We start from the raw sequence: 19,958 nt of genomic DNA on the forward strand, positions 1-19,958 counted from the left end.
CCGCAGCCCCCCTGCTAGCCCAGCCCTGGGCTCCCCACACAGCTCTGCCGACGCCCCTCAGTCCTGACCCGCAGCCCCCCTGCTACCCCAGCCCTGGGCTCCCCACACAGCTCTGCCGACGCCCCTCAGTCCTGACCCGCAGCCCCCCTGCTACCCCAGCCCTGGGCTCCCCACACAGCTCTGCCGACGCCCCTCAGTCCTGACCCGCAGCCCCCCTGCTAGCCCAGCCCTGGGCTCCCCACGCAGCTCTGCCGACGCCCCTCAGTCCTGACCCGCAGCCCCCCCGCTAGCCCAGCCCTGGGCTCCCCACACAGCTCTGCCAACACCCCTCAGTCCTGACCCGCAGCCCCCCCGCTACCCCAGCCCTGGGCTCCCCACACAGCTCTGCCGACGCCCCTCAGTCCTGACCCGCAGCCCCCCTGCTACCCCAGCCCTGGGCTCCCCACACAGCTCTGCCGACGCCCCTCAGTCCTGACCCGCAGCCCCCCTGCTAGCCAAGCCCTGGGCTCCCCACACAGCTCTGCCGACGCCCCTCAGTCCTGACCCGCAGCCCCCCCGCTACCCCAGCCCTGGGCTCCCCACACAGCTCTGCCGACGCCCCTGAGTCCTGACCCGCAGCCCCCCTGCTAGCCCAGCCCTGGGCTCCCCACGCAGCTCTGCCGACGCCCCTGAGTCCTGACCCGCAGCCCCCCTGCTAGCCCAGCCCTGGGCTCCCCACACAGCTCTGCCGACGCCCCTCAGTCCTGACCCGCAGCCCCCCTGCTAGCCCAGCCCTGGGCTCCCCACACAGCTCTGCCGACGCCCCTCAGTCCTGACCCGCAGCCCCCCTGCTAGCCCAGCCCTGGGCTCCCCACACAGCTCTGCCGACGCCCCTCAGTCCTGACCCGCAGCCCCCCTGCTAGCCAAGCCCTGGGCTCCCCACACAGCTCTGCCGACGCCCCTCAGTCCTGACCCGCAGCCCCCCTGCTAGCCAAGCCCTGGGCTCCCCACACAGCTCTGCCGACGCCCCTCAGTCCTGACCCAGCAGCCCTCTCTGATACCCCCACTCCGCCCCCCGACTCTGCCAGTGGCCCTCCATGCTGCCGTGCCAGCCCACTGGTTCCCACCTGGGCATTGCGGACGGGTTTGGGCTCCGTGCCAGGAGAGGACACACTGAGACCCAGCCCCGGGGCAGCTGCCAGGGCAGATTTCAGGGCGGATCCAAGCTGGGTGACTGAGCCCCCCTCCCCAAGCCCCACTACTTACACTGGGGAGGCAGAGGGTTCGTGACAGCTGGAGATGGGCAGGGCTGGCTGATGGCAGTGTCCGGGGGCCCGGAGCCCCTCCTCACCGTGTTCAAAAGGTCAGAGAACCTGGCGGCTGGCCCGGGAAGGCCGAGAGACGGGTGAGAAGATGCATGGAATGGAAAAGAGACACGGGGAGGAGCCCAGGGAAAGGCGGGATTCACCTGGCCTGGGACGCATGCCCTCCCCGCCAGACCCAGTCACGGCAGCACCGAGGCCGGGCGGAGCCCCTCGGGCACGGGTCTCTCCCCAGCACCTTCCGGCTGAGCAGAGGAGCCAAAAAGGGGAGAGCGCTGGTTGTTTTTACATTCAAAAATCCAGCTCTCCGGAGCGCAGACCACGCAGGGCTGTGATCGAGGTGCCAGGGAGGGGTTCGGGAAGGGGAGGGCTGGTGAAAGCCCCCCACTTTTGTTTATGGCCCTAGTAATCCACTGGGGACTGCATGTTCCTGGCTCCCCTCGGTGCCCGACCTGCAGGGATGAGTTTGTGCCAGCCCCAGCTGGAGAGTTTTAGCTGGACACAAATGGCCCCTCTTTGGTGGGAGATGTGGCCCCGAGACCCTCCCGCCCCAAAGACAGCACCACGGAGTCAGGGACGAGCCTGCTTCTAAAGGCAAAAACCAGCAGGAGAAGCCTTGATACCTACCCTGCCGGCCCTTGGCACCATGCTGGAAAAGAGAGAGGGGCACCAGCCCTGACCCCCCCATCCCCGTGGTGGGGTGGCTTACGGGGAGCGGAGTGGCCCGCACCGGCTTTGCTCCAACTGTGTGCAGGGCTCATGGCGCAGCATTGCCAGGCGGGCACTGTGGTCGCTGTGGCACTCAGCTCTGCAGCGGGCGTGGGGTGGGCACACCCTGTTGCCATTTAGCCCAGCGAAGGGAGGCCAGCTCCTGGCCCGGGCACCATTCGGCAGCGGTGAAATGGGGGTGGCGGATGCCCACGTTGGGACCTAACCGGCCCCGCCTTGGTGAGGGGCTGCGGTGGGCAGAACTGCACCAGAAGGGGCCCGGTTCCTTTCAAGCTGAAGGAGACAGAGCATGTCTAGAGGCCTTTGCTTTGGCCTGGAAGAGGGACTGGAAAACCCTGGGGCCCGTTGCTTGCCCAATCCCAGCAGGCACGCCTGACTAGAACCGGGGCTGTCAGCTGCCACTCGGACCAGGGGGAATTGCCCAGGCTCAGAGCGGTGGCAATGCTCGGGGCAACGTCCCCGGCTGGCTGCCCCGGGATGGCAGGCTCAAGGCTCAGGGCAGGGGAGTCCCCACAAGTCGTGTCCAGCTCGGCCTCCACACACAGAGCACAGAACAAACGCCCGGCGCTCAGACCAGGAGCCCCGAAAGAAGCTAGCAAAGGGGCAGATGAGCCGTAGTCCCCACCGCATGCAGCTGGGAGGCACCCGACGGGCGACTTCACCCAGTCATGGTGACCACAGAAACAAGCACGGCGCTTCCAGTGCCCAGCCGCAGGCCCCCGAGCCCTGCTACTTACGCTGGGGACCAAGCGGGTTCGCCACGGCTGGAGAGGGGCAGGGCTGGCTTACGGCAGGCTGCGGCCCCTCAGCGTCCGGGAGCCCAGAGCCCTTCCTCACCGTGCTTAAAATATCAGAGAACTTGGTGGCTGGGATGGGACAGATGAGAGAAGGATGAGGAGACAGGTGGAATGGAAGCGTGACGGAGAGGAGGAGTGCGGGGAAGAGCCCGGAGCTGTGGGGAGGCCAGGGGGCTTTTCGAGTTGGCTGGCCCAGCCGCACTGGTTCCGATAGCCAGCGTGCCCTGTGCTCTGCCTATGACCCTGGGGAATGGGACTGGGCTGTGGTTTAGTGTCAGGGCTCCCTAGGGGGCTGAGAGCCAACAACGCCTGGCTTCGAACCCCAGCCCTGCAACGGACTCGCTGCGTGACTTGGGCCGGGCGCACGGTGGTACCTTGCCATTCTGGGGATGGTAATGATTAACCCCCTCTTTTGCTCTGTGTCTGTACAGCGCCTGGCGCAGTGGGGTCCTGGGGCACGTGGACGTGCCAGTAATACAAATAATACAGTGACCTCTCGTGCACAACGAGTCTGGAGGCTGGTACTGGGACGATCAATAGAAGGGAGCGATCCTGGCAAATCCAGCTTATAACGCTGCTGTTTGGAGGGGCGCAAGGCAGCATGGGGCTAAGCCAGCAAACAAGTTCCCGATGAAGCGGGGAGAGAAATGCTCAGCTCTGCTCCCCTGGGCTTTAGGGAAGAGTTCAGGCAGCATCCCAGGGGAAATGCCGGCTGACTTCAGACAAGTACTGCAGGAACGGGCCGAGGGCAGAGATGAAAGGGAAGAGGTCGTGCTGGGGAGGGGGGGCAGCATGGCAGGGGCTTTAGAGTGAGTCTCGCGATGTTTGCTCTCTCTTGAAGCCCCAGCTCCTGGGGGCAGGTGATTACCAATAAAGGCTCAGCTTTCCCGCCACCGGCATCACCTGCCTCGTGGTGGTGGTTGTGGAGAAAAGCTTGGCAAGTAACCTAAAGGCGCAGAAACCAGGCGGCAACGAAATGGAACCCAACCTTCATTGGGTCTTTTTTTTTGAAATCTCAGTCAGGTCTGACGAGGCCGCGTTCCGGATTCTGAGGGCCTGGCTCGTCCTGTTTGACTGTCTCACGCCGGCAGCCCTGCACCGTGAGCGTCTCTGGGAGCCGGGCCTTCCAGGAAAACTGCACCCATTGCAAGACTCGCTCTCAAAGCACGAGAGGCGGCAGATCCGTCTCTCTAGCTTGGCTCCTGGACACCGGGACCTCCTGCCCATTCCCCAGGAGACAGTCACCTGCAGGGCTGATTGTTCTGCCACAGAGGCCCCAGTCATACCCGCTACTTACGCTGGGGAGGCGGAGGGTTTGTGACAGCTGGAGATGGGCAGGGCTGGCTGGTGGCAGGTTGCAGCCCTTCAACATCCGGGGGCCCGGAGCCCCTCCTCACCGTGAATAAAATGTCAGAGAACCTGGCAGCTGGGACAGGACAGACAAAAGAATGGAGAGAAGGATGAGAAAACAAATGGAATGGAAAAGCAGCAGACAGGAGGAAAGCAGGGGAGGAGCAGGTGTGGGAGGAGGGTCTGTATTGATTTCCAAGAGCAGGGCTTCCCCGGTGCTGTCAGGGACAGGGAGCAAGGCTATGGACTCCGTGGCGCTAATTTCCCTCTAAGGACCCCTTGGTATTAATACCAAAACCAACCTGCCGTGGCAAAGCCCCTCGGTGCCACAAGGGGCTAGCCCAGGTCATCGCCTTGAGGCAGGAGAAGGCTGGATTCATCCTCCAGAACCCACCCCTGCATCCCAGTCTGGGCGAGGGGTGGGGGGCAGGCGACGGGCGGAAAGGAAAGGCTCCCGGGGCACTTCACTGCGTCGAGACGAACGCCTAACACGCTAAACGCAGACCATGCCCCCGTGCTGCCCAGCTGAGCGGGCACAAAGGGGCCACAGGCAGGCATCCCCTGGTGCAGGTAGCCCCTCTGCCCAGACACAGGGCTCTGTGCCAGCTCCCGGCAGAGTGGAGACCGGAAGGGATGTGGCAGAAGCAGAGAGCAGTGCAACGATTTTGCACCCTTTGCAAAGGCCCAGAGGCTGGGGTGCGATTTAGGGCAGCCCTCGCGTGCTCCGGGGTGGGGTGGAGGGGATGTATCTGCCCCCGCAGCCGCTGAACAGGGCAGAGTGGCCGGGGTTACTCCCTGCCCTCTAGGTGCCCTGTCCTCGGCATGGCTAGCCATTATAATCCCCCCCCTAACCTGGATCCCGGGCGAGTCCTGCCCTGCGTCCACCCACACGACAGCCAGCCCCAGCACGGCTCTCCTGCTGGAGCCGATATCCCGCTTCCCGGCTGCATCCCCGTCGGGCACTGACTGTGGGCCCCTGGGCCTGCCTGATGCCCCACACGAGATGGCAAAGCCCCACGAGTTCCCCCCGGGGCCCAGGCAGGGTGGTTCCCCCAGGACGTTTTCTAGCGCTCCGGCCATGAGGCCACATGGGATGGGAGAGTGGCTGGACGGGCTGTGTGGGAGCCGGCCCTGCACCCCCAGGACAAGCAGTCCAGGTGACTTACACAGGGCAAGAGGAGATGGGCTGTACCAGGGCTCTTGGCTGGGGGAGTGGGGGAGAGTGAGCGGATACAGCAGGAGAGGGAGAGATCCCAGGGAAAGGAGGAAAGCTGGGTTTCACACCACGGGCTGCGGAGAGATGACCGTGGAGCCCTGAGGGGGCGTGAATACAGAGAGAGAGACTGAGGCCCCAGGCTGCGAGCCAGGACTCCTGGGTTCTACGCCCGGCTCTGCCCCTGACTCCCAGGCGCTCCGTGGCATCGCCCGCTCTCTGACATGGGGCTGGTGACCCAGAGCCCCGCCAGAGGCTGCGGGGAATGCTGGCCGGGATCCCGCAGCCCAGGTACCTAGGGCGCAGGAGCCGCGGAACGGCAGAGAAGATCGGTTTGAAAACCAAGCTCCAAAGCCCTGCAGGAAAAGGGGACGTCGACCTGGATCCCTGGGGGAGTCCCAGCTCGGGCCAGCCCAGCGCCGGCCGGGAACAGGAGAGGAGCCCAAGGGCAGCCACACCAGCCTGCAGCAAGCTCCAGCCCAGGGCATGCAGAGGGGCTCCGGCCCAGCCAGGGCACACAAATAGCGCACCCTGTCCCAGACCCCCCGGCACACGCAGAGCGAGCCCCCTCCCAGAACCCCCCACCCCCGGCACACGCAGAGCGAGCCCTGTCCCAGAACCCCCCACCACTGGTACACACAGAGTGAGCCCCGTCCCAGACTCACCCCCCCACCCCGGCACACACAGAGTGAGCCCCGTCCCAGACTCACCCCCCACCCCCGGCACACGCAGAGCAAGCCCCCTCCCAGAACCCCCCACCCTCGGCACACGCAGAGCAAGCCCCCTCCCAGAACCCCCCACCCCCGGCACACGCAGAGTGAGCCCCGTCCCAGACTCACCCCCCCACCCCGGCACACACAGAGTGAGCCCCGTCCCAGACTCGCCCCCCACCCCCGGCACACGCAGAGCAAGCCCCCTCCCAGAACCCCCCACCCTCGGCACACGCAGAGCAAGCCCCCTCCCAGAACCCCCCACCCCCGGCACACGCAGAGTGAGCCCCGTCCCAGACTCACCCCCCCACCCCGGCACATGCAGAGCAAGCCCCCTCCCAGAACCCCCCACCCCCGGCACACGCAGAGCGAGCCCTGTCCCAGAACCCCCCACCACTGGTACACACAGAGTGAGCCACGTCCCAGACTCACCCCCCACCCCCGGCACATGCAGAGCAAGCCCCCTCCCAGAACCCCCCACCCCCGGCACACGCAGAGCGAGCCCTGTCCCAGAACCCCCCACCTCCGGCACACGCAGACCGAACCCCGTCCCAGAACCCCCCACCACTGGTACACACAGAGTGAGCCCCATCCCAGACTCACCCCCCACCCCCGGCACATGCAGAGCAAGCCCCCTCCCAGAACCCCCCACCCCCGGCACACGCAGAGCAAGCCCCCTCCCAGAACCCCCCACCCCCGGCACACGCAGAGTGAGCCCCGTCCCAGACTCACCCCCCCACCCCGGCACACGCAGAGCGAGCCCTGTTCCAGAATCCCCACAGGTTCCACATTCCCAGCTTCTGGCAAACAGAGGCTAGGGACACCATCCCTGCCCATCCTGGCTAATAGCATTGATGGACCTATCCTCCATGAACTTATCTAGTTCTTTTTTGAACCCTGTTGTAGTCTTGGCCTTCATAATATCCTTTGGCAAGGAGTTCCACAGGTTGACTGTGCGTTGTGTGAAGAAATACTTCCTTTTGTGTGTTTTAAACCTGCTACCTATTAATTTCCTTTGGTGACCCTAGTTCTTGTGTTATGAGAAGGAGTAAATAACACTCCCCTATCTACTTTCTCCACACCAGGCATGATTTTATAGACCTCAAGCATATCCCCCCTTAGTCATCTCTTTTCCAAGCTGACAGGTCCCAGTCCTATTAATCACTCTTCATATGGAAGCTGTTCCATCCCCCTCATCATTTTTGTTTTCCTTTTCTGAACCTTTTCCAATTCCAGTATATCTCTTTTGAGATGGGGTGACCACATCTGCACGCAGTATTCCAGATGTGGGCGTACCATGGATTTACAGAGAGGCACTATGATATTTTCTGTCCTATTTTCTATCCCTTTCTTAATGATTCCCAGCATTCTGTTCGTTATTTTGACGGCCGCTGCACATTGAGTGGATGTTTTCAGAGAACTCTCCGCAAGGACTCCAAGATCTCTTTCTTGAGCGGTAACAGCTAATTTAGACCCCATCGTTTGACAGGTATCGTTGGGACTCACCCATGGAATTCAGCTCCTGGTCCTCTCCACTGACTCCTGCCAGTTCCGAGCAGCGGCAGTGCCCCAGGCTGGGTGAACCCCCCCAAACTGCCCCTAGATCCCACAGGATTGAAGTGTCTCTGGTTCAGTGTCCCCTCTCCTGTCTCAGCCCCCTCGTCTTCCCCAGCCCCCCCGCTTGGCCCCCATTCTGCCCCCTCGCCGACCCCACAACTGCCCTTCTCCTGGCTGATCACTCAAGGCTGCTAATGCAGAGACGCCAGCTGGCGGGCACTGCCTGCCACACCTTGCTGCCCGGCCAGCCCTGGCAGCTGGCGGGGCTGTTACCTTTCGTGTCCTCGTCCTCTATGGTGGTGTTGGTGCTGTCGGACGATTCCTGCGAAGACAGGCGGGAGAGGGAGAGAGACCAGAGAGAGCGTTAGGCAGGGCTGGGCCAGGGTCCCCCGGTGTCCGGGCCAGAGCCACGGCCCCAGCTCAACCCACGAGCCTTGTCCTGCGTCTGCCCCACATGTGGCCCCTCTGGGAGTGGTCTATTAGGGCCCCGCTCCTGCCCACTCTTGAGCCAGGAGTGATGCTCAGCAGCACTGTGACGTGGCAACCCCCTTCAGTACCCCCCCGTCACGGCGTCCCCGGGCGATGCTCTGGAACTGCTCCCCATGAAGCCAGGCAGGACTCTGGGGAAGTCTCCTTTCTGGGAGCAGCCTGTCTGCAGGACACACAGCTCCCCCGGCTCCACCTTCCTGGGTCTGACCCCGGAGCATTCAGCCTCCTCTGCCCCTCCGTGCGCTTCCCCCAGCGAGTCCGCCCTGGCAGGCTCCTGGGGAAGCCAGAGGGTCCTGCCCCCCAACTCCGCAGTCAGACGGGAATCTCAGCCAGCCAGGAGAACAGAAGGTTTATTAGACGACAGGAACATGGTCTAACACAGAGCTTGTAGGTGCAGAGAACAGGACCCCTCAGCCGGGTCCATTTTGGGGGTGGGGGGGGGCAGTGAGCCAGACAACCCCGTCTGCCCTTCACTCCATGTCCCAGCCAGCCCCAAACTGAAACTCCCTCCACCCCCTCCTCCTCTGGGCTTTGTCCCTGTCCCAGGCCAGGAGGTCACCGGATTCTTTTGTTCTCCAACCCTTCAGCTCTCACCTTGCAGGGGGGAAGGGCCCAGGCCATCAGTTGCCAGGAAACAGGGTGTCGGCCATTCTCTGTATCCAGACTCCTGCACACACCTGCCCTCTAGGGCTCTGCAACCATCATACACCCTTATTCCACCACCTAGATACTTAAGAACTGCATAGGGGAAACTGAGGCACCCCAACACTATTCAGAGGAAACATTAAGAACAGTCCCGCTTCGTCACATCTCTCCCCCCTTCGAGACCGAACTGAGCGGGGTCACTTTAGCCGGTGACCTGGGGAAGTTCAAAGCCACCAACGTTCCCATGGATGCCCCAGCATCTCTCCTGTTCCTTGGTGGGAGTTACACCAGGCCCTTCCAGTTTCACGCCCTCCCTTAGGTCAGGGGTGGTCGATAGCACTCGCATGCCGCATGTGGGAAGGTTTATGCGGCCCATGCCCTTTTGCCACCCCAAAACCCCCGGGGGTCAAACTGGGATCGGGTCTTCTCCCAGCGCTCTAGTCTGGAGGGCTGCAATTCAGGCTCTCTTGGTTAAGAGCCCCCATCTTGACCTGGGCCACATACTGTTCACTTACAGAACTAGCATGAAGACATTCCTCTCTCAACAACCTTGTCTCCCCAACAAGCTGGCCCAACACAGCCACTTGGTTATAGGTTATAATGTTCAACTTTCTTAACAGCTTTCACTCCATCTGAGACCTTCTCAGAGCTATCCACACTGGATCCTTCAACAGGAAAGTCAGTGGATCCATTCACAACAGAAAATTTCTGGCTGTTAGGAACTGAAACTTACTTGATTAAATCACTTTCACACCCTTCAGTTGCAGTAAACTGCTTGCAAAGACTCCATGAGGATTCCTTTCCCTAGGGCTTTTCTATGCAACAATTCACCCCTTACAGAAATTCTGCTCTTACCCTCTTCACCGAGGGCTTGCTCTAGAGGAACACTTTCCTGAGCAACAACAGACTCTTTCTGGGTCTCCCTTACATCCAGAATTACCTGTGGCCCATCCGGCGGATTCCTACACAATCCCCTTTCAGGCAAACTTACAGACTTCCTAGATAAAAGGTCAGAAGCATTCTCCTTCCCTTTGCCACACACAAGTTCAGGAATCTTTTCCTTCTTGCTACAGGTTTCCACACCCTCAGTAGGTAACACAATCACATCACCTTCACACAGGGCCATTCTCCCGAGCAGACACAAACTTACGACCCTTCCCTTCCTGGGCTTTAGCTGAATCCAGAACCAGCTCTGAGACAACTGCACGACCCTCAACCATCACAGGCTGAAAGGCCCCTTCTGTCTGCTCCACAGACAAAGAAGAGCCGGACACACTTTCTCCTTTCCCAGACACACAGCTTGGGATCTCATTCCCCTGGTCCCAGCACACAGGGCTGGTCACAGACAACTGCTTGGAGACCAGGGTAGCTCCCTCCATAGGCAAGTCAACACCCCTGACAGACACAGGCATGTTTCCTTCACTGTCACAATTCTCCACCCAGCTAACAGGTAAGGTCCAAGGACACTCATCTTCCACTCTCCTGGCCTTCCCACCCTGCTGACTAGACACAGCCATCAGCTCACAAGGCTCTGGGCTCATCCAGACTTTCCTTACCAAGCACCTTGCCACTCCCAACAGATCCCCTGCCCTGCCTGTGTCTCCCCCCACTCAGCTGGGGTCTCAGCTCCCACTGTGCTCAGCGCTGCCCTTGCTGTCCCAATGGGGGTAGGCAGCGAGCTCACTGCTTTCCTCACTGCATCAGAGCCAGCCTGAGCCCCCCTCTCCGGTGTGCAAGGGGGCATGGATCATCTCTCTGTCCCACCAAGCCCCAGGGGTCTGGTTACAGGCAGGCAGGTAGCCTGAGCCTAGCGGCTCCTCCCTGCTGCCAGCCAGGTCATCTGCATTTTCACTGACCATTTCCCTCTCCACCGAATGGTTCCCTGGATTCAAATTCAAACCCTCGGCAGTTACCGGAGCAGGGCCTGGATCCTGTCCCAAAGAGACACAGTCACCCCACAACAGGGTCTCGCAGCTGGTATCCTGGAGAACCCCAACAACCAGCCAGCCCCACCCCTCCTGGGTCTGCACAGGGATCTGGGCCATAGGCAGGGTGAGGGGCTTCGTCCCTGGGACCCTCACCCAGCTCACCCAGCACCTCAGCCTCTGAGGCTGCATCACCCAGGGTCTGACAACCGTTCTCTCTGTCCCAGGATCTCGCCACCCCAGGAATGTCTCCCCATTGACCATCACCTTCCGCTCCCACTGGGGGTCCGAGGGGCCTGGACCCAGGAAACTCCACACAGACATATAGGTTGGGGTCAGGAGTGGGAGCCTGTCCACCTCCCCACCCATCTGGCTGATGGAGTCTATGGCCTTGGGACCCAGCAAGGGAGCTAGACACCGGGGCTTTTCCGCAGGGTCCCCCTGGTTCAAATCTCCAGCCTGCTCAAAGGCAGTAAGGTGGCATCCACATCCCCCCCCCTCCTTAACCAGGGGCAGCAATTTAGTCTCGAGGTTCCCTGCGGAACTGGCCCCCCGGGGTCTATCCCCACTCACCCCTGGGGGGTCCCCTAGGCCTCTCCGCTCCCCCATCGCCAGTTCATGCTGCTGCTGCTTCTGCAGCTCCTTCTCGGGCTCTCGCTGTCTCTCACAGTCCTCTTGCTCTCTCGGACTCAGCTCCAATCCTGTCCGTCTCCGAGCCGCGGATGGGGAACCCGATCGTGAAGACCCTCGTCTGGTCGGGGACTGGAGTCTTGGGGATGCCTGGCTACCACTCCAGCTGCTCCCAGATCCTGCGATAGCCCCATTTGGGTCAAAAATCTGCTCCTTAGAGCGGTCATCCTCCTCCAGCTGCACGATTAACTGTGCTTTGGTGAACTTTCCAATGTGTAACCCTCTCTTTCTGCACAGGGTTACAATGTCCTTCTTAAGGAGACGGTGACAGGCCATCACTCCGCTGTTCCCAAGTTGTTGTGGACTCACAGGCCCGTGTGCTCTCAGCTCCCCACGGTTTCCAGGGAGAACCCCTAGTGTGCCAGCCCTTCTCGAGGTCACCACCTCTTTGCCAGGGTCGAGCTGCAGACTCCTCCGCCCCTGGGACCGCTCGCTGCAATCCCCAGGGGAACCCTGTTACTGCAAAAGTCCTTCTCTCTCCCAGGGCCAAGCTGAAGGCTCCTCCACCCCTGAGACTGCTCACCGCAGTCCCCAGGGGGACCCCATTACTGCACAGTCCTTCTCGCTGGTCACACACTCCCAGGGGTTAACCGCCCCCCGAAACCACTCCTCTCTGAGCCTTCAGCATGCCTGGTCCTCGTCAATCCTCCTTCGTTTTACTGCTCCCCAGTCACTTACTGCAGGAAGTGCCATCCACGGGGTGCAGTACATCCCACCGCTGCCACCAGTTGTCACGGAGTCCCCGGGTGATGCTCTGGAACTGCTCCCTACGAAGCCAGTGAAGACTCTGGGGGAATCTCCTTTCTGTGAGCAGCCTGTCTTCAGGGCAAAAAGCTCACACAGCTTCCACCTTCCTGGGTCTGACCTCGGAGCATTCAGCATCCCCTGCCCCTCCGTGCGCTTCCAACAATGAGTCCGCCCCGGGGGGGGGTCCTGGGGAAGCCAGAGGGTCCTGCCCCCCAACTCCGCAGTCAGACGTGACTCTCAGCCAGCCAGTAAAACAGAAGGTTTATTAGACGACAGGAACAGGGTCTAAAACAGAGCTTGTAGGTGCAGAGAACAGGACCCCTCAGCAGAGTCCATTGGGGGGGGGGCAGTGAGTCAGACAACCCCGTCTGCACTTCACTCCATGTCCCCAGCCAGCCCCAAACTGAAACTCCCTCCAGCCCCTCCTCCTCTGGGCTTTGTCCCTTTCCCAGGCCAGGAGGTCACCGGATTCCTTTGTTCTCCAACCCTTCAGCTCTCACCTTGCAGGGGGGAAGGGCCAGGCCATCAGTTACCGGGAAACAGGGTGTCGGCCATTCTCTGTGTCCAGACTCCTGCACACACCTGCCCTCTAGGGCTCTGCAACCATCATACACCCTTATCCCACCACCTAGATACTTAAGAACTGCATAGGGGAAACTGAGGCACCCCCACAATATCCAGAGGCAACATTAAGGACAGTCCCGCTTCATCACACACCCCCCAGGCCCCACAGATCCAGGCCCCCAACCCACGCTATGACCAAGTCTGTGACCTTCCCTGTTGGGGCCTTTAGGAAGATGTATCTTCCCCCAGTGGGGCCTTAATTCCCCCCTGGAGTGAACGGGAGTGGCCCGGAACAGCTGTGCCCACGATGGCAGTCAGGCACAATCTAGTCAGCTGAAGATCTGGCCCCAAGCCCCTCACCGTGGTATCGGGGCGGGGAGTTCTGCTTGCCCTGACGCTCCTGAACGAGGGGCACTGCTGCTAGCTAGCCCGGGGGGGACTCAGGCATGGCTCACGGTAGCCAGGTCTCTCTTGAGGCTCCCACTCGTGCCACCTGCCTGCAGCCCTGCCCCTCCAGCGCTGGTGCGGCAGGGAAGGACCGGGAACGGGGCCAGGGACCCCTGGCAGCGCCAGGCAGGACTGCAGGGAGAAAAGCTGCCCTTTGACTCTGGGCCGACAGCCCTCCCCAGAACCCTTCCTTGGGCGCCCCCCCGAGCTCCGTCCACTGGTGCTCTGGATCAGGGTTCCATGCAGCCCAACCCTGAGCCCCACCTTCCCCGCCATCAGCAGGGAGGCAGGAGCAGCGTGCGGCCAGGGTCTTCCCCCCGCAAGAGGCTCTGGGGAAGGAGGGTGGATTGCACAGCCCTCCAGAACGAAGGGAAAACGGGATCTGCCCTTTTCCAGACGCATTTACGTCAGGTGGCTGCGTCCGGACTTGACTGGACAGCAAACATTTCCCACTCTCTCTCCAGGCAGCTGTCGCCTGTGTTGGAAAATCCCCTGTCGTGTCCCGACCCCAGGAACAATACCAGCTCCGGCGGGGGGGGTCCTGGGAAGACGTGACCTTAGCTGAGAGCCTGGAGGCCAGCCTCAGTCAGCACGGAAGGGGAAGGAGAGGAACCGCCCCAGTTACAGCATCTTCTGGCTAGTTTAATGCACGGCCAGTCTCTTGGGTTAAGGGGAAGGAACAGCTCGAGTGAGGCGTTTTGCTGGGAGCCCCCTCTCGTCCTGGGCCCACTGAGAAGACCTGCTCTGAAAAGTTGTCGGACACGAGCGCTTCCCAGCCTGTGCAGACGGGTATCACGCCAGCCTGGGCTGCGAGCCCCACCAACGAAGATGGGCAGGACGCGCCCAGGCAAGACCAAGGCCTCGGCTTCGTGTCTAAAGGACGGGGCCATCTGGCCACCAACGTACACCACCACGCAGCGAAGGAGCCTGAATTCAAGCCAGCGACCAAGGCTCCAGCGCCATTACCAACGCTCTGAGCTAGCCAGCCCCTTCAGCGAGAAGAACGTGCAAAACCATGCAGCCAGCCCCATGCCCTGGCCTTCAGGAGCTAGACAAGACCCATTAGATCGCCCGGTCTCCCCCAGGAGCCTTTGTAACAATGCTGCTCCGTATGGCACACTATCCCTCTGTGGCCTCGCTATTCACACCACGCCTTCCATTGCTTGGTAGGCAATCGCCAGCCCTCGGGCCGCAATGTGGCGTGGGGCAATGGAGAACCAGACCCAAGTCCCGTCTATGCCCTGCCACGAGTTGCCTTCCCTTAGAGTAACTGAGACGCAGCTAATTATTGGGCCGATCTGCCAGACTTGCACGGTGGGAACAAAGCCCTTCTCCCCTCCCCCCACCCCGCAGTAAAATTTTAGAATCATCAAGCCACAGCTCGGCCAGGGAAAAGGCCCTTAAACCTCCCGCTGCCCCCTCAACTGGAACAGAGATGCCAGCTTCCCTCTGAGCGACACCAGCTGCCAAGTTTGCTGTCCAGGGCAGAACAACCTGCATGGCAAGGCCACCTTGTGCCACCTGGACAATGAGACAAAAAGGTCTCTGGAGACAATAGGCCAGGTCCTGCTCGCTCCACCTTCCCTTGTTCGTTCACTTACGCGGTGAGGAAAGCGGCTAAGAGGCTGCCTGTTTCTCCACCGAATTTCTGCAATGCACGAAGGGGAACAAAACTGGCTCTGTGCTCCTGGTGGTTTCCGTGTGATGTAGAAAGCCCCTCTGCCCTGGAGTCTCTGCGGCGACCGGCGACCCAGCCGGATTGTGACAGCACGAATCAGAGCAGAGTGAAGCTCAGTGAACTAAGGGGGAGTGTGAGAATCCCCCCGGCTTTGCAGCCCTTTTTTATCCGTCCCAGAGAACCAAACCAAGGGCACAGACCCGGCCGGTGCAGGGCACCTTTAAGAGACAAGCTCCTTAAAAAGCAACTCCTTACGGACGCTGGGTGATTGGTGTGTCTAGCCCAGATGCTGGGGCAGGGTCCAGGCCCCGCTCCTTTTGTATTCCTCAGGGGGGCAAAGGGAGCAGAGGAACTGCAATGCCCTACCTGGGGACGTACTGGTCCCTGGTGGGCGCACACCTGCCAGGGCTGACCCCAGGTCCCTTGATACACGGCCCGCACTGGGGACATGCCATCAGCTATAGCAGCATCCTGCTCTCCCGGCTGTCGACACAAATTAGGCGTTGCTCCCCCGAAGTCAATGGGGCTGCGCTGGGGGCAGGTTGATGCCGGGGGAAGCAGCCTATGGCCCACGGGGTGTTCCCTGAACAGCACTCTCGGCTTGGGATCAGTCAAGCCACGGGGCACTGGCCCCACAGACCGGGATAAGGGACCAATCAGGCTATTTACAAAAGCTGCACAGGAAGGTGGAAACTCCAGTCAAGGGGACACTGAGGTAGATACAGCGCTGGGGCAATGGATTAGCTCCGAAGGGCCTGATCCTGCACACCCTTCGCCGCGAATGCACTGCCCAGCGAGGCAGGAGGCTGCAGTGTCAGACAGCTGGGCCAAGTGGGCAGGAGGGGACAGAGGGCAGGGAATTGCAAAGTGTGAATCTGCCTGTGTCCCCCGCCCCGGGGAGTGAGTATGGCCAGATGTGCCGAGGGAATGAGTCGGAAGTCGGGGATGTCAAGGAAAGATAAATCCCTGCAGCGGAGGATGGGTGAGGACGAGATGCAGGCTTGGGCAGAGGTTGGGGCTGTGTGAGAGCAATGGATGAACGTGGCATGGAGGGAGTTTGTCAGTCCTCAGCCAGTCCCAGCTCTTGGGCTGTCTGCTCACTTTCCTCTCCGTGGCTGTGCTCGGAGCTGGCTCAGGATCTCTGCTCTCGGACTGGCTCCTCTGGGGTCAGAGCAGAGGCTCCCCACCCCTCTCCCAACCCTGAGCAAGTGCCCCACTGGCCAACGAACCCACCCCCGCCCCCTGCATAGCCAGACTCCCCCAGACCCCGGTTCTGCGACTATAAACATGGCTCTAGGCCTGCTGCTGCAGGGTGAGGAGCACGCAGAGGGGCACGCCCAGCAATACACCATGCACCTCTCCCTCCGAGAGGCAGCCAGCGCATGCTCCAAGCACGGACCCCAATGCCCCCATGGGGCTCTGAACCCTGAGCCACTAAGGCTGGAGCAGAACGGGAGGCAGAGCCCCCAGCTGGCATCTCCCCACCGACGTCAGGGGCGTTCGTGCCTGATTGGTAACAATGCGGATGAGGAGGGGCGGCCCGGGGCGGGACGGGGGGTCATCTCTCGCTGTTAGCAGCAATTCCACAGACCTGGTGGGAGCGAACAGCAAAACTCCCACCGACTGCACTGGGGGGCAAGGTTTCCCCCAAGCTCCCCAGTGTACATCCAGGGTCTACCCTCCAGCCTGCTCACCCACAGACCCCGCTCCTCTGCAAGGAGGCCGATGCCCAGCGGAAGCGTCTGATGGGACGGCTTCGGTTCAGGGCCAATCTACTCCCCTGGACAGCTCCCCGAGGGGCACCCAACTCCTGTTCTCTTACGCTCCAGAGAGAGACCGGAGCACGCTAAGGAGGAAAAGCCTTAGCCCAGGCTCGGTCCCCGGAGGGGAGAGCGCACAGCTGTGTCAGAACCTATCCAAGCTCGCAACGGGGCCAAGGGCAAAGGAAAGACAGGCACCAGTACCTTAATGCCGTCCACGGGGTTATGGATAACGGTGGTTTGAGGCTCCTATGGAAGAGAGACAGAGGAAGGAGAAGAGAGACAGAAAGGAAGGAAAAAACAACACAGTCGTCGTTGGAAGAGAGGGAAAGATGGATCAGAAAATGGTGACAAGAACGTGAAGGGGAAGGGGGGAGACGGAGGGGGGACGGACCCAGAAGAGAGCAGGGAGGAGGTAGGATGGAGGGAGAAAAGCAAAAAGTAATTAGTTCAGCAAAAGGCAAATGATTAAAAAAACAGAGAGTGGCAGAGTAAACCAGGAAGAGAGAAACGGGGGGGGGCTGGATCTCCATGAATGAAACTGACTCATAGCCCAAGCCATGGCGAGGGCGGCGTGAGCATCTAGGCGAAGGGGGTGGGGAGGAAATGGAGAGCGTGAAGCTGAAATTGGATCAGAGCCCTCTGAGGCGGGAGGCATGGCAGGAAGGAGGCAGGGCTGCTGGGGATCTGTGTTGCCAGCACCCAAATACAGGCTGCCCCAGGGAGCCCTGCAAGTCCCCATGAGCCCAAGAGTGGTCTCGAGTGCAAGGCCAGTGCCACTCACAGGGAAGGGGCACCCTGCTCCATATGCCGTCGGGAAGGCAGCTAGTTGCCCAAGCATGGAAGGAATGGCCCTTTCAATGCGCCTGTCTCTGGGGAGCGCTCTCAGCGATCATCAGCCAGCCCAGGTCTCAGCCTTGAAGGAGCCTGGGTCCAGCCAGAGGGGAAGGGCCCTGCCGGCCCTCCAGCCGGGGGACTGTCTTTACTGCAGCCTTGTGTTCGGGATGTGCGGCCCTCACCTCTCTCGGCACCCAAGGGCTTGCAGGTCGGCGGCACAGAGCTCTAACCTTTGCCGGAACGTGGCGGGGTCGCGGGAACTTTACCATGCGCTTACCTGGGAGTAAAGGGCTGCCAGCAAAGTCCCTGTGTCTCATCAGCCACACAGCTGGACTCTCTCTGGCTCACATGTGGGTTCATATTGATGAAACAGGTATTGGAATGACCAGAAAACGTCTGCACCATTGAACGCTGGTGAGCTGCTGCCTGCCTTAATCTCACTCGTCATATGCCTGGTCCACCATGTGGTGTAACACTTGAGCGGCTGCATCGTGTGCCTCGGTGGGGGCGCGAATCGCCATGCAGGAGAGGGACATGACGGAGTGTGAAGAGCTGCTCTTTCACAGAAATTGTCATGCCCCTTTGGAAAGTGTTCGGGATGTACACGCCCCATGGGCACTGGACAGACGACAGGGGGGGTTGTACAACTGGGAACTCCCCACTTCCAGATCATCAGCAAAAGAACTCAAGACCCGAGGCTTTTCTGCTCATCTGTGAAGATGAGTCTTGCAAGCAGACTTCTCCCATCAGCTGCATTTGCAGCTCAGAGCATATGGCAGGAAGGGGCTAAGACCTAGTTCCTTTTGTTTGGGGTTAACTCTATGCTGCATGGACTCGGGGCGGGGGGCAAGGTGTTTCTAGATGGACAGCAAGAGATCCCCAGGCTGGGTTTAGCCCTAAAGGTCAAATTGTGCTTGCTGATTATAGAAGCCTTGTGATGGGGTGTCCACCTGACAGGGCAGAGCAGATTGTTAGGCTGCACCTGGGGGGACAGCCTGAAAAGCTAACTGATGATGAGAGGCAGGCTGAGCTGGTATAAAGCCAGCAAGCTGAGAACAGAAGAGGGCTGGCCGGGTAGGCTGGGAGAGGCTGAGAGCCGGGGCTTGGGCTGGCAGCTGGCTGGCTGAACGGAGCTGGAAATCCAGGCTGAGAGGGAGAAGCAGCAAGGGATGACGAATAGCTTCAGATTGGGAAGAATAGAAAGATCTGTCTCTGAAGGACAGGGAGCAGACGGGGATGGAAACATGAGTAAGGAAAAGGATCGACATCTTATGCTGATGCTGGGAGATGTTAATCCCTTGAAAACAGCAGAATGGATTAGGTGCAATATCAGAGATCTAGGATGAGCTCAAAGCAGGCAAGGTGGCAATTTAGTAGGAGAACGGACACATGAGGAACAGGGCGAGAAACTTCTTAAAACTAGAATTTTATGTGCAATAAAAGTAATTTGCCAGCTACCTAAGTTTATGACAGAAGCAAGACGGGTAACGTACAGGGTTCCACTAGGCAGGGCTGAGGATGTAATTAAAAAGGGGATAAGTGAGGATCGAGTGCTGATTAGCAGGAGAGGGGGAGACCATAAGCCATCCACAGTTGTCTGAGTAACATTTAAAGCTGCAACGCTACCTGACAGGAACTCAACTCTGCTGGGTTAAACCATGTACCCCGGCCCCTTTGCTGCCTGTCAGGGGAAAACGAGGGGTGGTAAAGGTGGAGAACACTCATCTGAGAACGGTGGGGGAAGAAAACAGCTACAGCGCGGAAGTTGTAAACCCAGCGCGGCACACGAAGGGTGTGTGGCCGCAGAACAAGCTAGAGAGAGACAGAAAATGAAAACGGTCCATAAAACATCCAGCACAGATGCTAACACAAAATAGTCACATCGGAATTTGGAGGAGGAGGAGAACGAGCTCCTGGTACAACACCAAGCAGTTCAGGGCAGGGAAGATGATATAAGGCGAATTGATGAAGCTGCACCGTTTGCAGGCAAAGAGAAGTGGATAGCTTTTCTGACCAATTTCAGAGTAGCAGCCGTGTTAGTCTGTATTCGCAAAAAGAAAAGGAGGACTTGTGGCACCTTAGAGACTAACCAATTTATTTGAGCATAAGCTTTCGTGAGCTACAGCTCACTTCATCGGATGCATACTGTGGAAAGTGTAGAAGATCTTTTTATATACACACAAAGCATGAAAAAATACCTCCTCCCACCCCACTCTCCTGCTGCTAATAGCTTATCTAAAGTGATCACTCTCCTTACAATGTGTATGATAATCAAGTTGGGCCATTTCCAGCACAAATCCAGGTTTTCTCTGGGTTTGTGTGTGTGGGGGGGGGAGGTGAGAAAACCTGGATTTGTGCTGGAAATGGCCCAACTTGATTATCATACACATTGTAAGGAGAGTGATCACTTTAGATAAGCTATTAGCAGCAGGAGAGTGGGGTGGGAGGAGGTATTTTTTCATGCTTTGTGTGTATATAAAAAGATCTTCTACACTTTCCACAGTATGCATCCGATGAAG

At 59.9% G+C, this 19,958-nt stretch overlaps 1 protein-coding gene across 7 annotated transcripts in view; it reads right to left on the reverse strand.

Moving 5' to 3' along the window:
- CAMK2B (calcium/calmodulin dependent protein kinase II beta) overlaps nucleotides 1–19,958 on the reverse strand; it is a 147,740-nt gene that overhangs the window by 6,087 nt on the left and 121,695 nt on the right. For 3 of the 7 annotated variants that reach the window (XM_074940226.1, XM_074940230.1, XM_074940227.1), the window contains 2 exons: nucleotides 16,807–16,851; nucleotides 7,931–7,979 (listed from right to left, as the gene is read on the reverse strand). In XM_074940226.1, coding sequence (XP_074796327.1) covers nucleotides 7,931–7,979; nucleotides 16,807–16,851 — 94 coding nt within the window. Of the gene's footprint in view, nucleotides 1–1,245; nucleotides 1,360–2,767; nucleotides 2,897–4,124; nucleotides 4,254–7,930; nucleotides 7,980–16,806; nucleotides 16,852–19,958 lie in introns of all 7 variants that reach the window. The other 4 variants (XM_074940228.1, XM_074940231.1, XM_074940229.1 and 1 more) reach the window with 2 other exon arrangements.

Source organism: Natator depressus, chromosome 26, assembly GCF_965152275.1.
Source record: "Natator depressus isolate rNatDep1 chromosome 26, rNatDep2.hap1, whole genome shotgun sequence".
NCBI classification, from domain to species: domain Eukaryota; kingdom Metazoa; phylum Chordata; order Testudines; family Cheloniidae; genus Natator; species Natator depressus.